General features: G+C 37.0%; 1 protein-coding gene across 1 annotated transcript in view; it reads right to left on the minus strand.

Annotated features, from left to right (window-relative positions):
• Positions 1-23,140, minus strand: part of CSMD1 (CUB and Sushi multiple domains 1) — a gene marked incomplete at its 5' end in the record, with an annotated part of 865,314 nt that overhangs the window by 257,828 nt on the left and 584,346 nt on the right. Inside the window, 4 exons of the mRNA XM_018088901.3 lie at positions 4,875-5,013; positions 8,604-8,798; positions 10,561-10,887; positions 12,669-12,851. Coding sequence (XP_017944390.2) covers positions 4,875-5,013; positions 8,604-8,798; positions 10,561-10,887; positions 12,669-12,851 — 844 coding nt within the window. The remainder of the gene's footprint in view (positions 1-4,874; positions 5,014-8,603; positions 8,799-10,560; positions 10,888-12,668; positions 12,852-23,140) is intronic.

A 23,140-nucleotide genomic window follows, 5' to 3' on the forward strand; every position in this document is an offset into this window, starting at 1 on the left:
GTGTCTGGAAGGCTCTCTGGTTTCATTAAATTTACAAAAAAATAGACAATCACAGAGAACATCACTAAAATACTTGAGAGTTTTTCAGTACCTTTCCATGATTTCAGTGATTATACACTGATCTACCCTGCAGCGTAATGATGAAAAGAGACAGATACCACTAGGCTGGTTTAAATACTTTATTTGTACTCATAATGAATAGACTCAGCCAGCAATTGTGGTTTCCTTAGCAGAGCAGTATGACAACAGTGGATTGCAAACCCTTCTTATAGGAGTTGTTACCCATTACAATGATCTTTATTCCCAGTGTGTCCTTGCTCATCTCAAACTCTGAAATGAATTTATAATTCACTTGTCTGTTTTTGCGGATTTGAGGGAGTGAATTGTTTTTTACATTGGCTTGGGTTTGTAAAGTAACAAAAATCAGTCAGCAGTTATCCATCTAGCCCCTTTCCTTATTTATAAGTCACAATCTCAATGCTTCCACGCATTACTCACAATCTGAAAAGTATGTATTAGTTTTCATTCATATTTCTTGACAAAGAGTTACCAGAACTTTAGTAGCTCAGTAACCAGTGTAAGTTCAAAACACAGTGTTTTATATATCAAGGTGGAATTATTTTTTTCATGTGATTCACTTTGCATTTACTTAATCTTCCTGCAATTTGGTTTCCCAGACATCCAGTCTTGTAAGAAACTTCAGCAATGCTTCAGTTATACCTTGTTTTTAATATCCTGAAGAGCTTAGTATTATTAGTCTAATTTTCTCTTTTTTAAGATCAATTCTGGACATGCTGAACAATTTTGAGCATACTACAGGTCTCTGTAAAACACCCAGAATTCCACTGTGAGACTGTTAAGTTCTTTTAATGTCCCTCTTCGTGTTTAAATGATGCTTAGCCTTTTAATAGCCCTTTGAAGAGTGAAATGCAAGATATAAAACTTGCATTTTGAAAACCCAGATAAACTATATCCAACATTTTTCTATGCTTTCTTACACCACCAAAGAATTCCAAGGGGTTTCTGAAATAGGATTTCTTCTACAAAAGCCATACTGACACTTCCTCATTTATCCATGCTTCCACTAATGCTACACTTTGTTATAGTTTTTGCAGCGGTCATTCAGCATGCAGTTCCTTAGAACTCCATAAAAGATTTAAAAGATGCAGTTCCTGAAGTACACAAGTATCAAGACAGTTTTAAAAGCACAGTTGTACACAGATTTCAACTGTTCAGCCATATCAACTTTGTACTCATTCAGAACTCCTGGGTCAATGCTGTCTAGTTCTGATGACTTGCTGTCAGGCTCTCAGCCTGTCCTCATAGAGGAGGTGTGCCAGTCCTCTGATCCCTTTTGTGACCCTCTTCAGGACTCACTCCAACAGTTCCATGTCCTTCTTATGCTGGGGACACCAGACCAGGATTCATCATGTATAGAGCAGAGTTGAGGGGGAGAATCATCTCCCTCAAAATGCTGGCCATGCTTCTTTTGATGCAGCCCAGGATACAGCTATGCTTCCCCTTTTCCAGTCAGCGGGAATTTCACTTGACTGACACGACTTCTCAGATGATGGATAGTGGTTTAGCCATTTCATCTGCCAGTTCCCTCAGGAATCAGGAATGCATATCATCAGGTCCCATGGATATATCTCATCAGGTCCCATGGACTTCTGCACCTTCAGGTTCCTTAGATGGTCTCAGAACTCTCTTCCTACAGCAAGTGGTTCTGCATTCTCCCAATCCTTGCCTTTGCCTTCTGTGACCTGGGCAGCGTGGCTGGAGTACTTACCAGTGAACACTGAGGCAAGAAAGTCATTGACTACCTCAGACTTCTCTATATTCTGGGTAATCTCCTGTTCCATTTCCTTCTGGAGAGGGCCCACATTTTCCCTAATCTTCCTTTTACCATCAAAGTACCTATAGAAGTTTTTCTTGTTGCCCTTGATGTCCTTGGATAGACTGAATTCTATCATGGCTTTAGCTTTTCTAATTTGATCCCTGGCTGCTCAGACCATTCCTCTAGGCTGCTATTAATCCCAGGCTGCTATTAATCCCCTCCTTCCATCCTCCGTAGGCTTCATTTTCATGTTTGAGTTTGTCCAGGAGCATCTTGTTCACTCACACAGGCCTCCTGGCATTTTTACCTGACTTCCTCTTTGTTGGGATGCATCAGTCCTGAGCTTGGAGCATATGGTCTTTGAATATTAACCATCTTTCTTTTGCCTTTCTTCCCTCCAGCGCTTTATCCCATGGTACTCTACCAAGTACATCCCTGAAGAAGTCAAAGTCTGCTGTCCTAATGTCATGGTTTGAGATAGTCCCAAAATCCAATTCCCTAGCTCCATTCCCCCCTCCCACATCTCAACCTAATGTGAGATGGGTTTTTCCTGACAAAACACACCAGACTCAAAGTGGGGGAAAGGGAATATATTACAATGACTGTACAAATAAATACCATATCACCTTATACACACGATCACAAACTATCTCTACCATGACATATGTATTTCCAATGATCAGATCTCTTCTCCCCTCCAAATAAAAGTCCAGGAGGGAAAGAAGGACAGACCCCTTCCAGTCCTTAAGCAGCAGCATCTTCTGAGGCAGCAGTCTGTCTTCTTCTCCACATGCAGCAGCTGATAGCTGGCTTTCTGCCAGCACTCACGAGGGAGGTATTCAAGCCTCTCTCGGCCCCATCGCCTCCAACCGAGGGGTCTTCCGTGGGCTTCGTAACCCCAGACAAGGTCGTATCACCACGTCATATCACGAAGACACAGGGGGGTCTTCGTGACGGTCTGGTATCTCCAGGAGACTCAGCTCCTTGCAGGGCCTCTGTGCCCTGTCTCTCAGGCTGCCACCGTGGCAGCAGTGCAAGGGGGGGGAGCCAAGGTCAACTCCCCCCGCATTCCATCTGGCCGTCCCGGTCCAGCTCCAGGACACTCTGAGCTTCTCAGCTCCTCTCTCTCTCCGGTGCTGCATGTCCAAAACTGCTCTCCAAAATAGGAGTCCATGTCCCTCTTCTCCAAGAGGGGTCTCAAGGGAGTTTTAGGGGATCTGGTACAGTCTTACCCCCAGAACTCTGTCTCTCAGGCTGTTGGTTCTCTTTCTCCTCGACTCTCCTTCCAGGAGTCTTCTCTGCGGTGCTGCATGTTGTTTCTGCTGCTCCTCCAGTTCAGGTTCTTATCTCTGGCTCTCTGCCACCGTTTCTCTGGTCAGTGCCGGCTGCTGCTCTGCGCCCATGGAGAAAACATCTCCTGGCATAACTACAGGCACCTAGCCCAGCTTTATGCTGTTCCAGGTCCCTGCAGCCCCCGCTGGGGGCTGGGGGCCAAAGCCCCCCTGTGGGGCTCAGAGCCCCTTCCTCGGGACTCACAACATGGCCACCTCTCCTACAACAACCAAAACTACAACTCATCTCTTCCGGTGAGCTTGTGGGATGTTGACATTTTTGCAGGAGCGCCCATTGGACAGAACTCCAAAACTTCCAGGCGTTTCCACCCCTTGGGGTCTACCACTTTTCTTAGCCTCTGGGGGAAAACAAAATTCAAACCACTACACCTAAAGTCCAGGGTAGTGAGCTTGCTGTGCACCCTCCTCACTGCCCTATGGACCTTGAACCATGGATCTGATGGTCAAAGCCCTATGGATTTGATGGTCACTGTGGTCAAGGCTGCCCTTGAGGTACAGTATAGCACCTCTCCTCGTTGGCTTCTCAATCACTTGACAAAGGAATGCATTATTAATGTATCCAGGAACCTCCTGGTTTGCTTATGTCCTACTGTGCTGTCCCTCCAACAAGTATTGTGTTGGTTGAAGACCTCATGAGAACTAGGGTTGGTAAATGCGAGTCTGCTCCTACCTGTCTAAAGAGGGTCTTATCTGCTTAGACTTCTTTGTTGAGTGGCCTGTAGCAGACTCCCACTATAATGTCACCTGTCCCTGCCCTTCCTGAGTATCTGTATATTATTATGTTAATATGCACTAAACTAGAATCACAGAATCTCAAGAGTATCTCAAGTTGGAAGGGGCCCATAACGATCACCAAGTCCAACTCCCTGCTTCTCACAGGACTACCTAAACCTAAACCATATGACTAAGAGTGTGTTCCAGACACTCATTGAACTCTGACAGGTTCAGTGCCATGACTATTTTCCTTGGGAGCCTGTTCCAGTGACTGACCACTCTCTCAGTGAAGGACCTTTTCTTAATCTGCAATCTGAACTTTCCCTGACACAGCTTCATTCCATTTCCTCTTGTCCTATTGCTGGTCAACAGAGAGAGGAGATCAGTACCTTCCACTCCACTGCCCCCCTGACTAAGTTACAGACTGTCATGAAGTCACCCCTCAGCCTTCTCCAAGCTGAACAAACCAAGTGACTTCAGCCACTCTTCTTATGTCTTGCCTTGGAAAACTCTCACCATCTCGGTCGTTCTCCTCCATACAAACTCTAGTTGTTTGATGTCCTTCTTACACTTAGGTGCCCAAAACCGCACACAGTACTTGAGGCGATGCCACAGCAGAGCAGTGTAGGGTGGGACAATCACCTCCCTTGACCAGCTAGGTGTGCCGTGCTTGATACAACCGAGAACATGGTTGGCTTTTTTGGCTTCCCAGGCACACTTTTGAATCATATTCAACTTACCATTAACACAATCCCTCCAAAAAGCTCCTTCCATAGGGTTCCTCTCCAGCATCTCCAGTGTTGTAAATAAAGACAACATAAACACAGTAGAAAACTTTAATTTCCTACTTGAAGAATACTGAGTATCACATTGAAGTTCCTTTTTATGGTTTCCTTTTTGTTTTCTTCTTCAATATTAAAGCAAATATTTATGCTCATACCTTAGTTGTTGTTTGACTTTACGACTCTCACCTGTCAAAAGTGATCTTAATGGAATGTCCTGGTCTTGCTTCAATTACCCATTCACAATTAAGTGAGTCCTTGTAATATCCTGGCCACCCTGGTGGTAAGATAACACCACTTGATGCTGTCAAATGTCCACCACATGGTGCTGAAAGAAAAAAGTATGTATTCTTGTATCATACACAGTATTTCTAATATAATATTGTATATTCAAAGAACCCACAAAAATTGAATTAAAAAGCATAGAAAAATAGATTTAATATAGTTAGCTTTAATAGTCTACCACAACTAAATTTTCTACATTATGTTTTGAGCACTTTGTTTCCTTCAGAATCATAAGCCCTGCAATGTATCTTATCATAGCTTATTACTCTATACATATCTTAATTCACAGAGCATGGCACTTGATTATGCCAGCCTTTTTTCTCTTGAAAAGCACATTATATCATTTTAAAAAAAAATAATGCCTCATCATTTTTTAGATCCAATATGCTTCCACATTTATGTGGAAACATCAGACAAATTGTTCCAAGTAATTATTATCACCGTACTGTTCTACCATTTTGAATAATCGTTGAGCTCAGTGGAACTTATGGGTATAAATATTCCATTGGATCATAGAATGGTTTCAGTTGGAAGGGATGTCTGGAAACTCTCTAGCCCATTTCCTGCTTGATATAGCAGATTGCACAGGACCATGTCCAGTCAAGATCATGTCCTTCCTCCAAAGGCATGATCTCTGGGCTCTCTGGGCAATCTGTTTCAGTGTTTGATTACTCTCACAGTGTAAGTCTTTCTTATGTTTAGACAGAACTTCTTATATTTCAGTTTGTGTTCACTGTCTTTTGTCCTGTCACTGTACACCACTGAGAAGAGTCTAGTGCCATTTTCTTTACACCATCCCATCAGATATTGGTACATATCCAGAAGAGTCCTGAGCCTTTTCTTCTCCAGTTGAGACAAGCCCAGTTCTCTCAACCTCTTCTTGTATGACAGATGCTCCAAGTCTTTAATCATCTTCATGACTCTTCACTGGACTCACTGCAGTATGTCCATGTTTTTTTGTGTACTGTGGACCCCAGGACTTCACACAGCACTCCTGACATAGCCTTACCAGTGCTGAACAGGTGGTAAGGACCTGTCATTTCTTCTCAGTCCAGGTCTCCTGCCTCTCTGTCAAGGTTCCTCTGAACAGCAGAACAAACATATCGTGTACCAGCCACTCCCCTCAGCTTTACATCATCTGCAGACTTGCTCAGAAGTATACTCTGCCTCAGCATTCAGTTCATTATTGAAGATTTTAAACAGTATTGGGCATGGGATTAATCCCTGGGCTACACCATTATGAATTAGCCACTAGTTAGACTTCGTGCCACTGACCGCAATCCTATGAGGCCAACAGTTCAGTCAGTGTTTGGTCCACTTCCCTACTCACTTCTTGAGTCCACACTCCGTTAGTTTGTCATCGAGAGTCTTGCAGGACACAGTGTCAAACACCTTACTAAAACTGAGATAAAAAATATCCATTACTCTCCCCTCTTCCATTAGACCGGTCATCTTAACGCAGAAGGCTATCAGGTTGGTCAGGCATGATTTCCCCTTCTTAAATCCATGTTGACTGCTCCCAGTCACCATCTTTTTCTTCACTGTTTGGAAATGGTTTCAAGGAACATTGCTGCATCACCTTTCCCAGTGATATGGATGAGATCTGTAGTTATTCAGATACTCCTTTCATTTCTTGAAGATTGGAATTTGCTTTCTCCCAGTCTTCAGGAATCTCCTGAAGTCAGCTTCCCAAGATATTGAGTGACCTTGTAATTTCATTGGATGTCTTCAGAATTCTTGGGTGGATGCCATCAAGCCCATTCCTGTATGTCAAATTTGTTTAAATGTTCTCTAACTTGCTTCTCCACCATAAAAAACTTAAAAAAAAATATATTGCAAGAGGGCTATGAAGATAACAGGGCTAGACAGGGAGCATTTTTCAGAGCAGAATCAAAAGACTCTGGAGCAGGATTAAACAACAGCAGAAGTAACAGAACAAATTTTGGAAAACACGAGTCCCTTAAAAAATTAAGCTGTCATAGCACAGGGCTTTGGGATGTTATATTTTACCAAAGACTGTGGAGCAGTCTAACACAGGAACACTTGCAAGGCCAGTTAAATTTATCTTAGTATCTTTTGTATTGTCCTCAAGTAATCTGTGGTATCATTACAGGAATTTCCATATTTCAGTGCAGGAAATCTTGCCACTTTTCTTCTGTTTCTCTTAACAGTGACAAACAAATCTTTTATGCCACATATAAATGGATAATAACATGAATTTGTGAGTAGTAGATTAATATGCCTGATTTTGATTCAATGTTTTAAAAAAAAAAAACCAAAACCAAACTACTCAGAGAGGTTATTTGTTTTCACTGAAGACTTGGAATGGTCTATAGGAAGTTTTTCCAGTGGGCAATAAAAAAAACCCACTACTTGGAAGGTTTGGATTATTTTTTCCAAAAAATCTTTTAATTTGGTCCCTGTCTAAGTATCTGTTGTTTAGTAAAAGGTATACACTTTTGAACATTACTTTTAGAAAACATATTCTGGTCATTTATTAAATACACTCATCTACTTTGCCTGCTAAGCATCAAGGAATCGGCCTACTTTTTTTTTTAAATTTATTTCATTCTAAAGAGAGATTTGAACATAAGTAGAGACCATATTTGCCTGTTTATTCACCTAGGAAAGAAGAAGCAAATAAATTTGGAAATTTTGGATAATATAATGAATATTAAACATAGCTCTGGTTTTCACTATATTTCACAGGAATAGATGTACTGCAGGTTATAATGTTACACAGAGAAATTCAAGTATACTTTCATTTTGAGAAAATTAAAGGGGTAAACCTTCAAAAAGGACTTTTAAATGGAAACTTTACTTCACTTTCTATGTGGTAGATAATAATAATATGTTCTTCAGTATGCTACAGCCAAAACTGTTATAGCAGTTATAACTCATAACTGAGTAATGATGGTGACAATCAGAACTTGAAAACAATAGCAACCAGATTTTTAGAATGCTAATTTATTCCAAGAATATAGAAGCAAGTTATCTTGTTTCTATTAAGCAGCAGTCACAAGTACTGAGGCCACATTGCTGAGAACACAGCTGAGCTGGGCAGGGCACGTCTCAAGGATGAAGGACCACCGCCTCCCTAAGATCTTGGTCTATGGTGAACTTGCCACAAGAGAGGAGCCCCGAAGAAAAGATACAAGGACTCCCTGAAAAAACATCTCATCCTCGGCCGTACTGATCATCATAACTGGTCTACTCTGGCCTCAAATCAGGAGGCCTGGAGACACACCATCTATAACGCTGCTGTCTCCTTTGAGAACGCCCGCAGGATCACTCTCGAGGAGAAAAGACAACACAGAAAGAACCGTGTCTTGCTGAATATACCACCTAAGGAGTCTTTCTGCTGTGCCTTTTGCAATCGGACATGTCTATCTCTATTGGCCTCATTAGCCACCAGCGTGCCTGTAATAAATGTGGATAGAGCCTTCCTTAATCTTCGTTCTCGAAGGCTAGCCATGAATTATTGCACTCTCGTTTGACTGGGAAAGTGTTATTAATAAGATGAGCAAATAACTTCAGCTAAAGCAGTCTTATGTACAAAATGTAAAAAGTAAGGTAAATTTAAATAGTGTCATTATTCAAACTATAGGTGCAAAATAAAGATTGTGGCCTTACCTTCACAACGTGGGACAGTAGAGCTCCATACCACATTTCCATCTTGCATAATACAGGTTATGGATTCAGAACCTTGAGTCTTCACAAAGCCATCATCACAGTGAAAAGAAACAGAACTTCCCAGAAGGAATCTGTCTCCAAAGCGCCTCCCATTTATGGGAATGCCTGGATCATGGCACTCATTCTGACCAAAGGCTGATAAAAACATAGTAATAATACTAGTAATAATAGCAATAATAGTAATAATAATAATAACAGCCTCCCCTTTAAATTGTCTTTTTTTTTTCTTTTGAGGAGGAGATTAATATTTCAATCGTAATACAGTAATACATAACATATATTGGTAGTATATAATTTAAAGCATAGAAAAATCCTCCATAAAGATTCAGCTTTAAATCCAAGGACATTCACACAGATGACACAGACTGAATTTGAAAGCTTTTTAAATGTGTGTGGCTTAGATACACAAGAACAAATTGCCTAAATTTTCCTCTGGAAAAAATCCAGATGGTTTTCCTCCACCATAAGGGAATTGGGATTGTTTCACCTGGAGAAAGGGAGGATGAGGAGAGCCCTTGTTACTCCCTATGACTACATGAAAGGGGGTTGTAGCAAGATGAATATTGGTGTCTTCTCACAAGTAACAAGAGACAGAGCAAGAGGAGATGGCCTCCTCTTTTCTCTTCCTGCTATTTTTCAAAGGACAAAAAATACAAAATTTTCCCATAAAAATCAAAAGAACCAATTTAGGTATCTAAGACTTAAAAAGGATTGAAACAAATGAATTCCAGCATTATGTGAGGTACCTTTCTAAATAATTTAACCTTGGCCACAGACACTATGGTTTGATTATCTTAATTGACACAACATAGGAACAGTGCAAGAGTCTCAAAGACAACTTTATTGTCAATTAACTTCTATAACCTTAGAAACTAATTTATTGAACTAAAAAGATAATCTCCATATAAGTAATGTCTTTGAATGAATCATAAAACTTTTAGGAGAGTTAGCGGTCTATGACAAATGTAATAATGTTTTCTACATGATGATGCTGTTACTGGAGTTTTCAGCTGAGAGTACTGTTTAGTGAAATATTTTCATATAAACAAAACACAAGGCTATCTGGATTTTTAGCCTGGTTTCCCAAATGGGAAAGACTTATGCTTTCAGTAGCTCTCTATATGTATGTGACCAGTAGGTCCACATTTAACAACTTTCGAACTGGTTGGCCAGTTGCAACTAAGCTTTAGTTGCAACTTTAGAAATTGCATTCTCAGAGACAGTATTTTTTTAAATTTTTTAAAATTCTTAAACAAACTGTAGCCAGAGAGAAAAATTATTCTAAATTAGTGCACTCTTATAGGAAAGAGTTCTGCATCAGACCAGTCATGTTCTAGACACTAGAAAAACCACAGAAGGTAACTATTATGTGTAACCCAAAAAAGAGATCTCTAATCTCAGGAGTCTGTATTCTTAGATACCACATCATCAAACTGGAAGAAAAAGTGTAAAAGCAAATCAGGTTTCCAGAATTATTCATCTGCATTAAAATTCTAGTTGCTTTTTTATACTTCTGTGTTTTTCAAATAACATCTCAGTATTCAGTATTTACACCTTTGTGAACTTATTCCTAATGGTTCCATTGAGAAGTATATTAAATCACTTGCATTGGATGCTTAGATATGAATGATCTGGGCTTTGGTTATTTGTTCTGCCTTTATGTAGCGGCAACCAAAAGAGCCCTTAAATAACAAAGGGAATTCTTCTAAAATAAATAAATTATAAGGATTCAGATAAGCTAATGAATACCGTGAAGACAGTTGAAAAGAGTGCAATTATACAAACATTACAATTTACTTCCATGTTATAAATCACAATTTACTTCCATGTTCTTTTTTCATTATTATGAAGAAAGATGACATAAGAAATAGCATAAAAGAAAAGCAGAAATTCTTACTTGTATAAGTGATATTAAATCCTCTTCCAGTGGTAGAGTGATCTGACTGAAATTCAAGTCTTACTACATGCCCGCTACTAGCCAATTGAGAAGGGACCTCATTGCCAGAAAATGTGCCAAGAGGTGGTAAATCTGAAATCCCATCATCTTTGACTGTAAGGTAGTCAAACTGAGGTTCTACATCAAAGTCATTGAAAATCAGATGGATTCTGCTTCCTGGCTCTGAGATAATTAACCAAACACAGTTCATATTATTCCCATATTCCTCAGGATAATTTGGAGAAAGAATAATTCCAGATGGTGTGGTGAAGTTGAAGAAACATGAGACTAAAGGAAAGAACAATAATATTCTCAAAATACTATCCACAAACATTATAAATACTTCTCTTTATATTATTTTTATTCTTGTGAAAAAAGATGCTTTTGCAGCCTGGATGTCAAAACTACTACACATGCAAGCTGGAAATGTTTAACACTGTAAGAACATTGCTCCAATATAACATGGTGTTATTTCCCCGAATGAGTCTAAGTGACTGCAGCAGGGCCTGCAAGAAATTCACATACAGCAAATGACGGAGAAAGCAAAAGTAATGCCTGATGTATTAGAATCTGGAAAAATTGGCAGGTTTGTTCCAAAAAGAAAATGTGACCTCCAAATTGAAATACTTATTTTTCCAAAAGGAATATGCATGAAAGTGTATTTAACAATTGAAAAAATCAAGGCCAAGGGCCAATTTTGTCTGTAGTATACAAAGTTCATGCTGATGCAAAAAATAGAAATTTAGAAGTGATTCAATCAAGAACTTAAGAGTGTATAGTATGAACTTGTTTTACCTTATTTTTTTTTTTCAATAGCACAGAGTAAACCCAGAAATTATTCACTCTTTTGGGCCTATGGTCATCAAGACATCTCCTAACTGATTTCAGAGTCATAAGCTTGTGACTGGTACTTTAGTCAGAAGTACAGTATATCTAGAAAGAGGAACTCGCTGTATATTAATAAACACAAAGGATAACCATTACTCAGCTCTTCAAATGTGCCAAATTGAACTCAGTTTATATAAATAGATGTTAGAGATTCTATGTTCTTTCATAGGGCACGTGCGCATCTAACACAGTAAAATATTCCACAACATTGTCAACAGAAACTAATATATCAATCCAATGCAATACAGCACCATGAAGAAAAACAACTTCTCTCTTAAAAGGGAATTGCGACTGCACCGTCTCTGTGCCCAAGCTTTACACACCTAGATACATTTCAGCATTTCAAGGTATACAGAGAACTATTCCAGTCCAGAGCAAGTTCGTTCGGCATAAGTCCAGTACCAACATGGCTTCAAAATACATACATGTCCAAATAGAACTGTACACTGTACTAAGGTTTTTATGGTTTTTAAATCCAGTACTGAATTGTAAGACTCTTTATAAGAAAATTTAAGTGGAGAACTGAAGAGCCTGATATACATGTGTACTAGAAAAATTTTCTCTATTTTACCATAGAATAACAAAGAAAAGTAAAAAAACCAAACCAAACCAAACCAAAAGAACCTAATCCCCCACCCCCAAAACCCAACCAATAACCCTCTCTATTTGAATCCATCTACAAGCTTAATGACAAATATATTTTATGTTTTAAAACAAAATTCACAAACTTACCTAACCTTTTTTCTATGTCGAATAGTCCTAAATTCCTTATGTTAATTTTCATGCTTTCTTAGTATATCACCAAAAAAACCCCAATCTTTTCTTAGGTGGATCTGCAGGCTACTTTGCACTGACAGAATGAAATGTGTTTGTGCCACAGAGTCCTTTTGGACACTTATATGCTATTAGCAATTGCTCATTTAGAGTCTAATTCAACACACATTTACATTAAGAGTGTTAAGTGGTTCAATTAAATATAAAATGAGGGGAAAGAACATTCTAAAAACAGTCCTACATGGTGTTCCCCATAAATGAGCTACTGAGCCAACTGAAAAAAAGTGTGAATGAAAAAGTCTCCAAGGTATTTTGAAATGTCTTCCTGTTGTTTAGTCACAAATGCTAAGAAAAGCAAGACGCTAAGGTCAGGAAAATAACACAGAAAAAAGTATAATAATTCTTACAAACACAGCTGGGTTTGTTGCCAGACCACTGGTTATTTTGTTGACATGTAATTGTTCTCTCTCCCACCAGTTCAAAAGCTGCTTGACATTCAAAGGTAAGTGTGTCTCCATGCAGAAAACTGCTGCCAGTCCTCTTTCCATATGATGGAATTCCAGGGTCTCCACAACCTCCTTTCTCAATTTCTGAATATCAAGAAATTCAAATGCAATAATAAGGTAAATATATTTGCAAGCAATTTATATATAAGTATCAGAAGTGCTTTCAAAATATTTGGCATTATGCCTTAAACCTGTATTTACAGTTGAAAGTGAATTAAAGGTAAATGCTACCTCTAAGAAGCATCTGCCTCAAAGATGACTTGGGATCTAAAGTCTTTTCACAAACTAATAGCTTTCATGCCTCCATTGCTGCATTGCTGAAGGTAACAAAATACTCATATTTAACTGCACGATTGCACTGAATTACAGCATATTTGAAGTTAAAATTATAAAGCCATAGTCTCCATTCTAACCATGGAGACATGCTGTATGTAGATAATTTTTCTTACAATGAAGTTCCAGTGCTAAAAAAAAATGTCTTAAGTCTCACATCTGCAGTTCCACTTATAAGGTGATTAACAATATGATTAAAAGTATATAATTTTCTGATAGAGTCAATGAATTTCAGTTGAAACATATTTTAAAATATATTTTAAAAATAAAAATATTTTAAAATATATTTTAAAATATAATAAAAAGAAAACTGAGGAATTATTTTTTAATCTTATACTTCAAATTAGAGTCACATTTTTCCCAGCTGCATTCAACTTTGCTGAAAATAAATTAACATTTTGGATGATACTTCATAAATATTCTCAAGGAGATCTACTACTTAAATTATTTAATTTGTAGATCTTGAATCTACATAAACAAGATAAAACTATAAAAACTCAACTCTTATGAAATTTTTGAATAACATGAATATTAGGAAAGGAAATGTAAATATCAATTGCCCATGATAGCATCATCTTACAAAATACTATACACATGGTTGCCCATGAGAAAATGAAAGCTCCATTTCTTCATCATTAAATTTAAAGCAATTTTTTTTCTAATTAATTTGCCTTTGAGCAGAAAAAGGAACAACAAAACACTCCTGGTACTATAAACTGTGTTGTTAAATATGTAATGAAATGATGTAAATCTGATTGAAATGAAAATAAGGCTCTTGTTATTTAAATATTTCACAGTGAATTCCAAGGTACGAAATCTGAACAATTCAAGATAACAAGAAAATTCAACTCACAGAATAGTATTAACTATTAATATAATTTAACATCATTCAAAATGTCCACTGTCAAATATTGTTTAATCTACTAGTCTTAAATCCTGGTAGAAGTGTATATCTTGACAAACCAACTCAAACAAAATTTTAAGATATAGGATGACAGCATTATGATATGTGAAGTCAATCCACTATGTTTATACCTTTAAAGCAGTCATGAACAGACTGTTGGCAAGCATGTTTAGAAAGGTATGTCACATATTTCACAATATAACAGGTTACTCATCAGGATAAAAAGAAGTCTAAATTGTTTTCTTGGTAATCTTAAAATCAAACTTCAAACAGAAAATTAGAAATAACTATTCAATCTATGAATTCAAAGTAGTTGCTGAATCAGTTTTTTTTAGAATCATGAAATCAGAGAATATGCTGAGTTGAAAAGAATCAACAATGAGCATCAAGTCCATCTCCTGGCCCTGCACACGACAGCCCCAAGGCTCACAATCACACCATGTGCCTGAGAGTATTTTCCAAACACTCCTTGAACTTTGTCAGGTTTGGTGCTGTGACCATCTCCCTGGGAAGCCTGTTCCAGTGCCCACACACCTGGTTGATGAATGTCCAAACTTATCCTCCCCTGACTCAGCTTTAGGTCATTGCCTCAGGTTCTGTCACCAGTCACCACAGAGAAGAGATCAGTGCCTTCCCCTCCTCCTCCCCTCACAAAGAAGTTGTCACTGCAATGAGGTCTCCCCTCCATCTCCTCTTCTCCACATTGAAAAAATCTCATCCGGTTTCTCGTCTAGATCCTTCACCATCCTTGTGGCCCTTCTTTGGACAGTCTCCAATAGCATTTATATCCTTTTTATATTAATTGCAAAGCTGCATACAGGAGTCAAGGTGATGCTGCACCAGTGCAGTGCAGAGTGGGACAATCATCTCCCTCCACTGGATGGCGATACTGTGCTGGATGCGCCCATTATTATTTTATTTAAATATTTTGTCTTACCGGAAAGTTGAAAATTTATCCCTTAACTATGGTTTTTTCCCTGGTCTACAGAGGAAGTAACAAAATATCTATAAGGAATGAATTTACTGAAGAAGAAGACATCAGGATACTTTCTAACTCTCAGGATATTCACCAAGCCATAGGAGAGGAGTATGGATCAGTGAACCAAAATGTTTCAACAGAAATTACCATGAATTAAGTCTTCTGGTGGGTTAAAAATTCCTTTTTTCTAGAAAACTAAGTCAGATATGAGTTCTTAGTGAGGAATGCAAGAATGCATTATAAACTTTGAAGACTAAGTAAACACTTTGTTATTCTTACTATATAACCCTTCATCCAAGAATGCCCAGTTTTACTTGTGGGGATATATAATCTGGATTTGTAAATATCTTATTTGCAAGCACAAACAAGTAATTACAAATATAAAATCTAATTTCAGATCAACCATGTTAAAAATATTTTTAGCCTTTGAAAAAATAAAGATTTAATAAAGTCTGCCTCATAAAAAACAGTTTAATGATAAATTTCGGGTACTGTCTTAAAAATCATTAGAAGGAATTTTTGAATCAAAGTATTTTCCATTGAAAAGTCAAATAACTCATAAAAATGTCAAAATAAAATATATTAACTTTATTTCTATTTAAACCTTCAGAGTTTGTGATCATTTGTTCAACATAAAAACAATTCAGAAAACATCATAGATTTATAACACTTTTGAGGATGTCTTATTTGCATTTTGACAATAAAAAGCTTGAAAAATTCTGTCCGGGTCTAGAAATCTACATTATCACAAACCTTAAACTGAAGACTATATATCCCTAACAGAAATGTACTCTAGTTAAAAATTATTTAGGTTGACAAAAATCACTCATTTAAATTCACAGAATAGTCATAGAATCATAGAATGATTTGAGTTTGAAGGGACCTTAAAGATCATCTACTTCTAACCCCTTTGTCATGGACAGCAGCACTTTCCATAGGCCTGGTTCCTCAGAGCTCCATCCTACCTGGTCTTGAACACTCCCAGGGATGGGGTATCAGCTTCTTTGGACAACCTGTTCCAGTGCCTCACCACCTTCACAGTAAAGAATTTCTTCCTAATATCTAATCTAAATCTACTCTCTTTTAGTTTAAAGCCATTCTCTTTTGTCCTATCACGAAATGTTGTTGTGAGAAGTCCTTCTGTAACTCTCTTGTAGGCTCCCTTCAGTAGCTCTCTTGTAGGCTTCCTTCAGTTTGTACTGCTTGTATTTGATCTTAAATGATTCTATGACTCTCTTTAGTCAAAAGCTACATTTCCATTACACACATTAACACCCCAAAACTTAGTGAAGACAAAGAGGGGTTTGTATTTGTATGTGAAATGTACTCTTTGTTTAGAAGTAGATATAGAGTAGGAGGCATGTAATGATTCCCAAAAATTTTCTGTCCTCTGGGATTTAGCTTGGCTTTTCTGGTACCTGTTCGAATTGCACTGATTTGGTCAGTGAAAAAATTTTTTAAATTTCTAAATGTAGATGAGATCCACTGTGCATATTGCTTAAAGACATGCACCAATTATTCTGTTTCATAAATAACAAAGAGAACATCTTCAGACCAATTCAGTTGAAGTTATGTTGAGCTTGCTTTTAGGAAACTCCTATGGGATAGAAAATGTTCTTAAAATGACAAACATGAAAATAAAATCTATGCTAACCTATTTTAGTATGGCAATTAAAGCACTGTTTTTTCAGGATTATTTTGTGTACTCATTCAATGTTGAACTTCTTTTGATCTGAGTTTTTAGAGCTGTGTGAACGTCATGATGTTGACACATAAACTCTCAAGCTTAAATTTAAACATCGGTGTCCTCTGGTTACCCAAATATTAACATTGATCTTGTGCAATTATTTTTGGCTTTCATGTACTCTGTTTCAGTAGCCTGGGGAAACAGAATCTTCATCTTGTTTGTAAACTAGAAACATTTACTCAGTTTTAGGGAATATTCTTCCTTTAATGTTAGAAGAATAACAAGATTAGATTTCTGACTATAAGATCATATCTCTGAATTTAATCAAAGGCATTTCTGTTGCTGTGTTCTCTTTTAAATGGAGAAATAGGGCAATTCTAAAGTGATATTAAGCATCTAAATATGTATTATAATTGTAACAAACGTGGCTAGAGCCTTCCTAAATCTTTGTTCGTGAAGCCTAGCCATGAATGTATTATAACCAGTATTCGAAAGGTACCATTTTGCAATTCAAGTATTTTTTGATGAAAAGGATTTACATTACTTTGACTCAGGCATCTAAAGTGTATAATAAAATAATTCATAGATTATAAGATTTTGCACTCTTGAATATATTACTAATGGTGGTAATTTACCTTTCCCCCCCTTGTTACTAGATTGTAAATACACAATTAAAATTAAATCTTATTGTTACAGTTAAAATTAAATCCTTATTAAATCAAATTTTCTCGCTTAGATCATTAGTGAATTATCTAATCACTAAATCTGAATCTGGATATAACTTTTACCAAAAAAATATAAATAATAATCTCACATTAGTAATTCAGATGTATAAATACAATTTAAATTAAATTAGTGTTTAAAACACATGTGGGTTATGCAAAAATCCATCATTTTAAATAAGAGATACATAAACTTCAGTACTTCAAGGTCTACCAGAAAGTTGAAGTCAATACCTCTAAAAACTAAACACATTAATTTGACAACATTTCATAATGATTTCATAATGACTATATTTCATATAGTCAAGATAGGTTAAGGGAAGCTGTGAACTGGCACAGGTATACATTTACCCAGAAAAAAACCAAACAAAATATGTAAACTCTTAAATGAGAGGTCGAAGAAATTCACGTTTCAAATACAAGAAAACTGATAATCTATTTTATTTCCTCTCATACCTCATATCTCCCTGCATTAACAGTCATAATACTTGATGCAGTGGAATCAGATTTAAAAACACAAAGAAACCCTTCTACAAAGAAAACCTTTAATACAAAGAGAAGGGATAGAGAGATGCTCAGGACTGCAGAAAAGAACATAAGTAAAAGAGTGATATTATATGCATAATTCCCGCAAAGGAACATAGGAACAACTACTGAAAGAGAAAATGATAAATCAAAACTAATAAAAAAAATATTTCAGAGAGTACATAATTGGACTGTAAAAGTGGCTATTAAAGCTAAAATGAGGTTGATCTAAAGCTAAAAAGAGGGTGGCCTTACAAGATAATTTTATAGATGATCAAAATTTTATCATTATTCCAGTAAATTTCTTCAAAGAAATTTTACAATGCAATTTATTATCAGTCTCCAACTATAAAAAGAGAAGGCCTCCTTCACAGATCATATAGTTCCCAGCAGCATTCTAAGAGATTCTCACATTTTTTCTGAAATCTTTTGTCCTTGCTGTTATCAAAAAGACTACAGATCATATCCAGTAGATTAATTTTTGCTGCTTCTACCTTATTGCATTTTGTATCGATATTAAAAACAAACATGACCTTAGAATCAGATAGATGGGAAAAACAACATGAAAAACTTTAATAGGAGGTCCATTTAAGCTAACACTTTACTGTCATAGCATAGGGGTGGCTTGCTGGTAATAACATCATATTTTATCATATCTTATAATATAAAAATCCCTGAAAGCAGTAAAATAATTAAAGCAGAAAACAAATCAGACCTTTACAACAGGTATATACTTTAAGTATAATATTTACTGCATACTTAAATATGTTATTACATAATGCAGAAAAATAAAATATTGGCTGTTTAAAATCAATTTTACATGTCCAGGGTAAACGCATGTCAAATCTGAACAGGGATGAGGAAGAAGGTTTTTGTTATTTGTTGAAGAAAAAATATATGATACCTACTGACCAATAATGATACAGCAGATGAAATTCATTGTCAATAATTGTAGAAAAATAAATCTGGAAAAAAAAATTATGAGTTTGCAGGCACAATTATAGGTTCTGACTTGACAGCTAGGACTTGGGAACAGGAATTCTGGCATACTAAAGGTAATTCTATGAAACTGTAAGCTACTGAAAATAAGAATTGCTGGCAAAGGAACAGTGAACGAAACAAATAATAATACTCTGACATCACACAAAAACCTATTTCACTTGAATGTTAAAATTTCTATGTAGTTCTGCTCCTCCATTTAAAAAAAGGAAATATTAGAACTAGGGGAGGAAAACAAAAGATCAAAGTTACTGAGGAACTGAAGATTAATTGAATAGACTCCAAATGTCTTTTTTTGGGAGGTGAAATATATGTGTTCAAAAAGTGATTGGACATGGAAGCAAATCTTATTGAGAGGCAAAGACGTACTTGAGGCATGTATCACTGGAAACAGAGAAAGTACTAAGATTATCCTGTCTTCTGATTTATCACTGTGTAATTCACCATTTCCTCCTTAAAAATCTATTTTGTAAGGTATCAACATGCTATTGGCTTTTCGTCTCACTGTAGATTTTTATCCTATTGTTTTGTGATAAGGAACAGGATACTGTTCAAATTGCAGTGTTCATCTTGCTTTACTAGAGTAGAACCTGTCATACAAAAGGCTGAGCAGTGCCTTGAATAAAAGTTAGCACAAAGTTATCCTGTGGAAAGTAAGTTAGCATGTTGTCATGGAAAATAGGAAGTACAGGAAAATTTAAGTGCAGATGCCTCAGAAATTATCAGAATAACATAAGGATGAATATTGGGAAAAGGTGAATCATGGAATGAGGCAAAAGGCAATAACAGAACTTGTAGAATTAAATTGTTGCAATTAGAATGAAGAGGAAGAAAAATAGCTAGCAGAAAAGGAGAATGAAGAACACTTTCACTTTTCTAGAAAAAAAATCCTATCTAGATAACGTAAGTTTAAATAAAATTAAGTGAAGGGCAGAATAGGAAGAGAACTGTTTAAGGACCATTTAGAAAATGTAGACACATTTAAAGGAACAGGGCCTAATTAAGTTCACATTAAAGTCCTTAAACTGAAGCAGTCGATGAACTATTAGCAATTATCTACAAGAAATTCTGGAGAATAAGGGAGGTCTCAGATGACTGGGCAAGGTCACATGTAATAACTGTCTCAAAAACTGGAGAAAAGAGGACCCAAGGAATTACACGAATACCTATGTATGTAATTTGTCCCCTCAGACTAGGAACATTATATGCTTTATCTTCCTTTACAATGGAATATCCTTGAACATCTTTACCTAAAAGTATCCTAAGTCCTGACAAGAAAAGCACGATAGTTGTCCAGAAAAGAAAATCAATGAGCTATCAACATTTTTAAAGTACAAGCAAATCCTGTGTAATAGGATTGTAAAACCAACACTGATCCTAAGCAAAGTAATGGAACAGCCAACACAAGAGTCTATTTCAAAAGGGTTAAAAGACAAAAATATAATTACCACCAGCTAACATTGTTTTATGGAAAATTGGCCATGTCATACAAACAATATGATTTTCAGTTTACAAACTCGGTTGACACAATATATTTGGACTTCTTTCAACCATTTAAATTAGTAACACATGGCATGCTAATTAAGAATTGGCATGATAGAAAATTAATTTACCGCACATTAAATGGATTGAAATTATATAATTATAGTATTTAAAAGCATAAATGCAAATAAAGAACTGTTAGACAATAGAACAGATTCAATTAGCTTAATATATATTATTTGCGCCCAATCCTAACAATTTGTTACACAAATATTACAGCAAACTAGGTAAAAGATATTGCCACAGCATTTTTAATATGCTGTAGCCCTGTGACATATAGGTGTGCATGTCTTCTTGTGCATAAGTTTCCACGTAAGTACTGCTTTTTCTCATACTCTTATAGAAAACAAAACAATACTATAAAAGAATAATTTCAAAAAAATTTCAAGCCTATGGCAGCTGAGAATTTTGTAAAATAAAATCGTAGGAGCTTCAAGATCGGTATGCTTCTAATGCAGGTTATAGAAGCAGTAAGCACTCAGATAAAAAATGTTAGCTTTGGAAGCTATCCATGGATGAGGCTAAAGAGGGAGAAAGATACCTTGGTAGTAGTATTTGGAATGGGAAAGGTGATTACACTGCAATCAAATGTACATCTAAATAACTTAATTTTACTTTATTATATTTCAATAAAGGAACAAGAAGGAGGAAGTATTGTTCAAAAATATTCTTCTGAAGGGAAAAAAAAAAAAAGAAAAAAAAATGAGAAAACATCTTTAGGTTCTATGCTCCTATACTCTGCTCTTGCAGGCCAAATTCTGCACTCCAGTGTTGGTATCAGTCCAGCAACTTTTAGTGGTTTTTGGGGATGCACAATTTCCCCAAGATCTCAGAGTTTCTCACTTTGATCACCTTTAAGACTTTATTGTATGTGCACCTGTCTCAGTTTGACGAGAGTGGAACATTTGCTAAAGAGGATGAGTTATGAGGGAGACCAAACTCTTCTCTCTCAGTAATTGTAAATCCAAAGTTAAGGGGCTCTAATCGAGGAAGTATGGAAAAAAGAAGAAATAACAACCCTTTAATAAAAGATATATGGTATGTTGGCAAGGACAGTAACAGAACACAAAAAAACCCAACTAGACAATAGTCCTGTACCCAAAAAGTCCCCTTCAAACAAAAGAAACAGCCTGAGTACTTCTCTGTCCTTTAGCGCAGTTCTAATCACGGTTGGCAAGGGTGCTGTTGGATCACTGGAGGTGCAGAGCCTGCAGTTCTTTGTGGTGGCCTGCAGGGGCACTGCTGGGTTCTGGTGGTCATCACACAGGGGGTCTTGGGGGGGCCTCTGGAAGGGGGGTCTCGGATCATGGGAGAAGCTGAAAAAATGGGGACTCTTCCCCCAATGGAAGAAGAGGAAAAGAAAAACAGTCCACCCCCACGGAACTCACTGTTGTTCTTGGATGACGGTGTTTCAAGTCTCCTCCCTTTCTCCCAGTGAGCACAAAACTCTCCGATGAAAACACAGCAGGTTTGGGCTGGAGGCAAGGGTAGTTTGCAAGCCAACCAAGGCCAGTGGTCAGGGCTGACCAGGTCGGGAACCAGAAAAACCAGCCTCAAGGCTTTTTCTCCAAAATGCCTGCACACAGACCGCATCTCCCTTCCAGAGAGAGACCCAAAAACTGTCTTCTCCTTTGTGAGGAGGGCCAGCTACCAAATCCAAAGGCACTCCCCTCACTCCAGTCTTCGATGGGCCATGAGTTAGGAATGCGGCTCTGCTGGCTAGATCTTTTGTAAAGCTAATCGCCCTCCTTTCCCCCTTCCCATTCGAACTCCACCTTTCTTACAGTGGAGCGGGGGAAGAAAAAATTCCCCCCTTGGATTTATAACCTATAACAGCACCCTTTCCAGCTACAGAGAAGTTCCTGCTATTCTTATCTATATCTTGTAGGATCACAATTTTTTTGCCGTGCCTCTTTCCTTATTGACTCAGTCCCCTTGGCCACCTGAGAGTTCTAGTATGTGATTAAGGAAGATACACTTTCTTTCTCTTTCCAAAGTTGCTGACATGACTAAGGCTTTAACAACAAGACTTTTTCCTCCCTAATTTAATACACTTTCTGAGGAACATAAGCTAACACAAAAGTACTCTGCAGACAAATACAGGAAGTCTCACATCTTAGAATTGAGTCTGGAAGCTATTTCATATAAACATACCAAAACAGTGCATACCTACCTGTACATGTAAATATTTGGTAGGGATATTATACATATAAGAAAGAAAAAAACATGCAAATAAAATTCATGTGGTCTTTTCAGTGAGAGTAATCAAACTCCTGAAATTTCACAGAAGCATGTTAGAGAGTTTTCACAAGCATTAACTGTCTATTTGACTTTGAATACATAGACTGGACTTCTCAGTATTAAAATGCCATTCATCATCTTGGTTTTCCACCTACACATACAGAAGAAAAAGAAAGGACAGGTTGAGTTATGATGGAGATTCAACAGTGCTGGGGTTTTTTTGATGAAAACAAGCCTCCCTCTGAGTATTGCTAGTCTGTGGAAGTTAACTGCACAAACCTATTTTAGAAGATCCATTTTCTAGTAGATATCATTGGTTCTTTACTATTAGAATAAAACTGAGTTTTCAGAAGTGTCTAGATGCAAAAGAGAGCATGCAAGCACACACAATACTAAAATATTGTTGCAGCTTTTCATTAACCTCATTCAGCAATCCTCACA

This window comes from Manacus vitellinus, unplaced genomic scaffold (assembly GCF_001715985.3).
Source record: "Manacus vitellinus isolate BGI_N305 unplaced genomic scaffold, ASM171598v3 scaffold_11_pilon, whole genome shotgun sequence".
Lineage (NCBI taxonomy): Eukaryota > Metazoa > Chordata > Aves > Passeriformes > Pipridae > Manacus > Manacus vitellinus.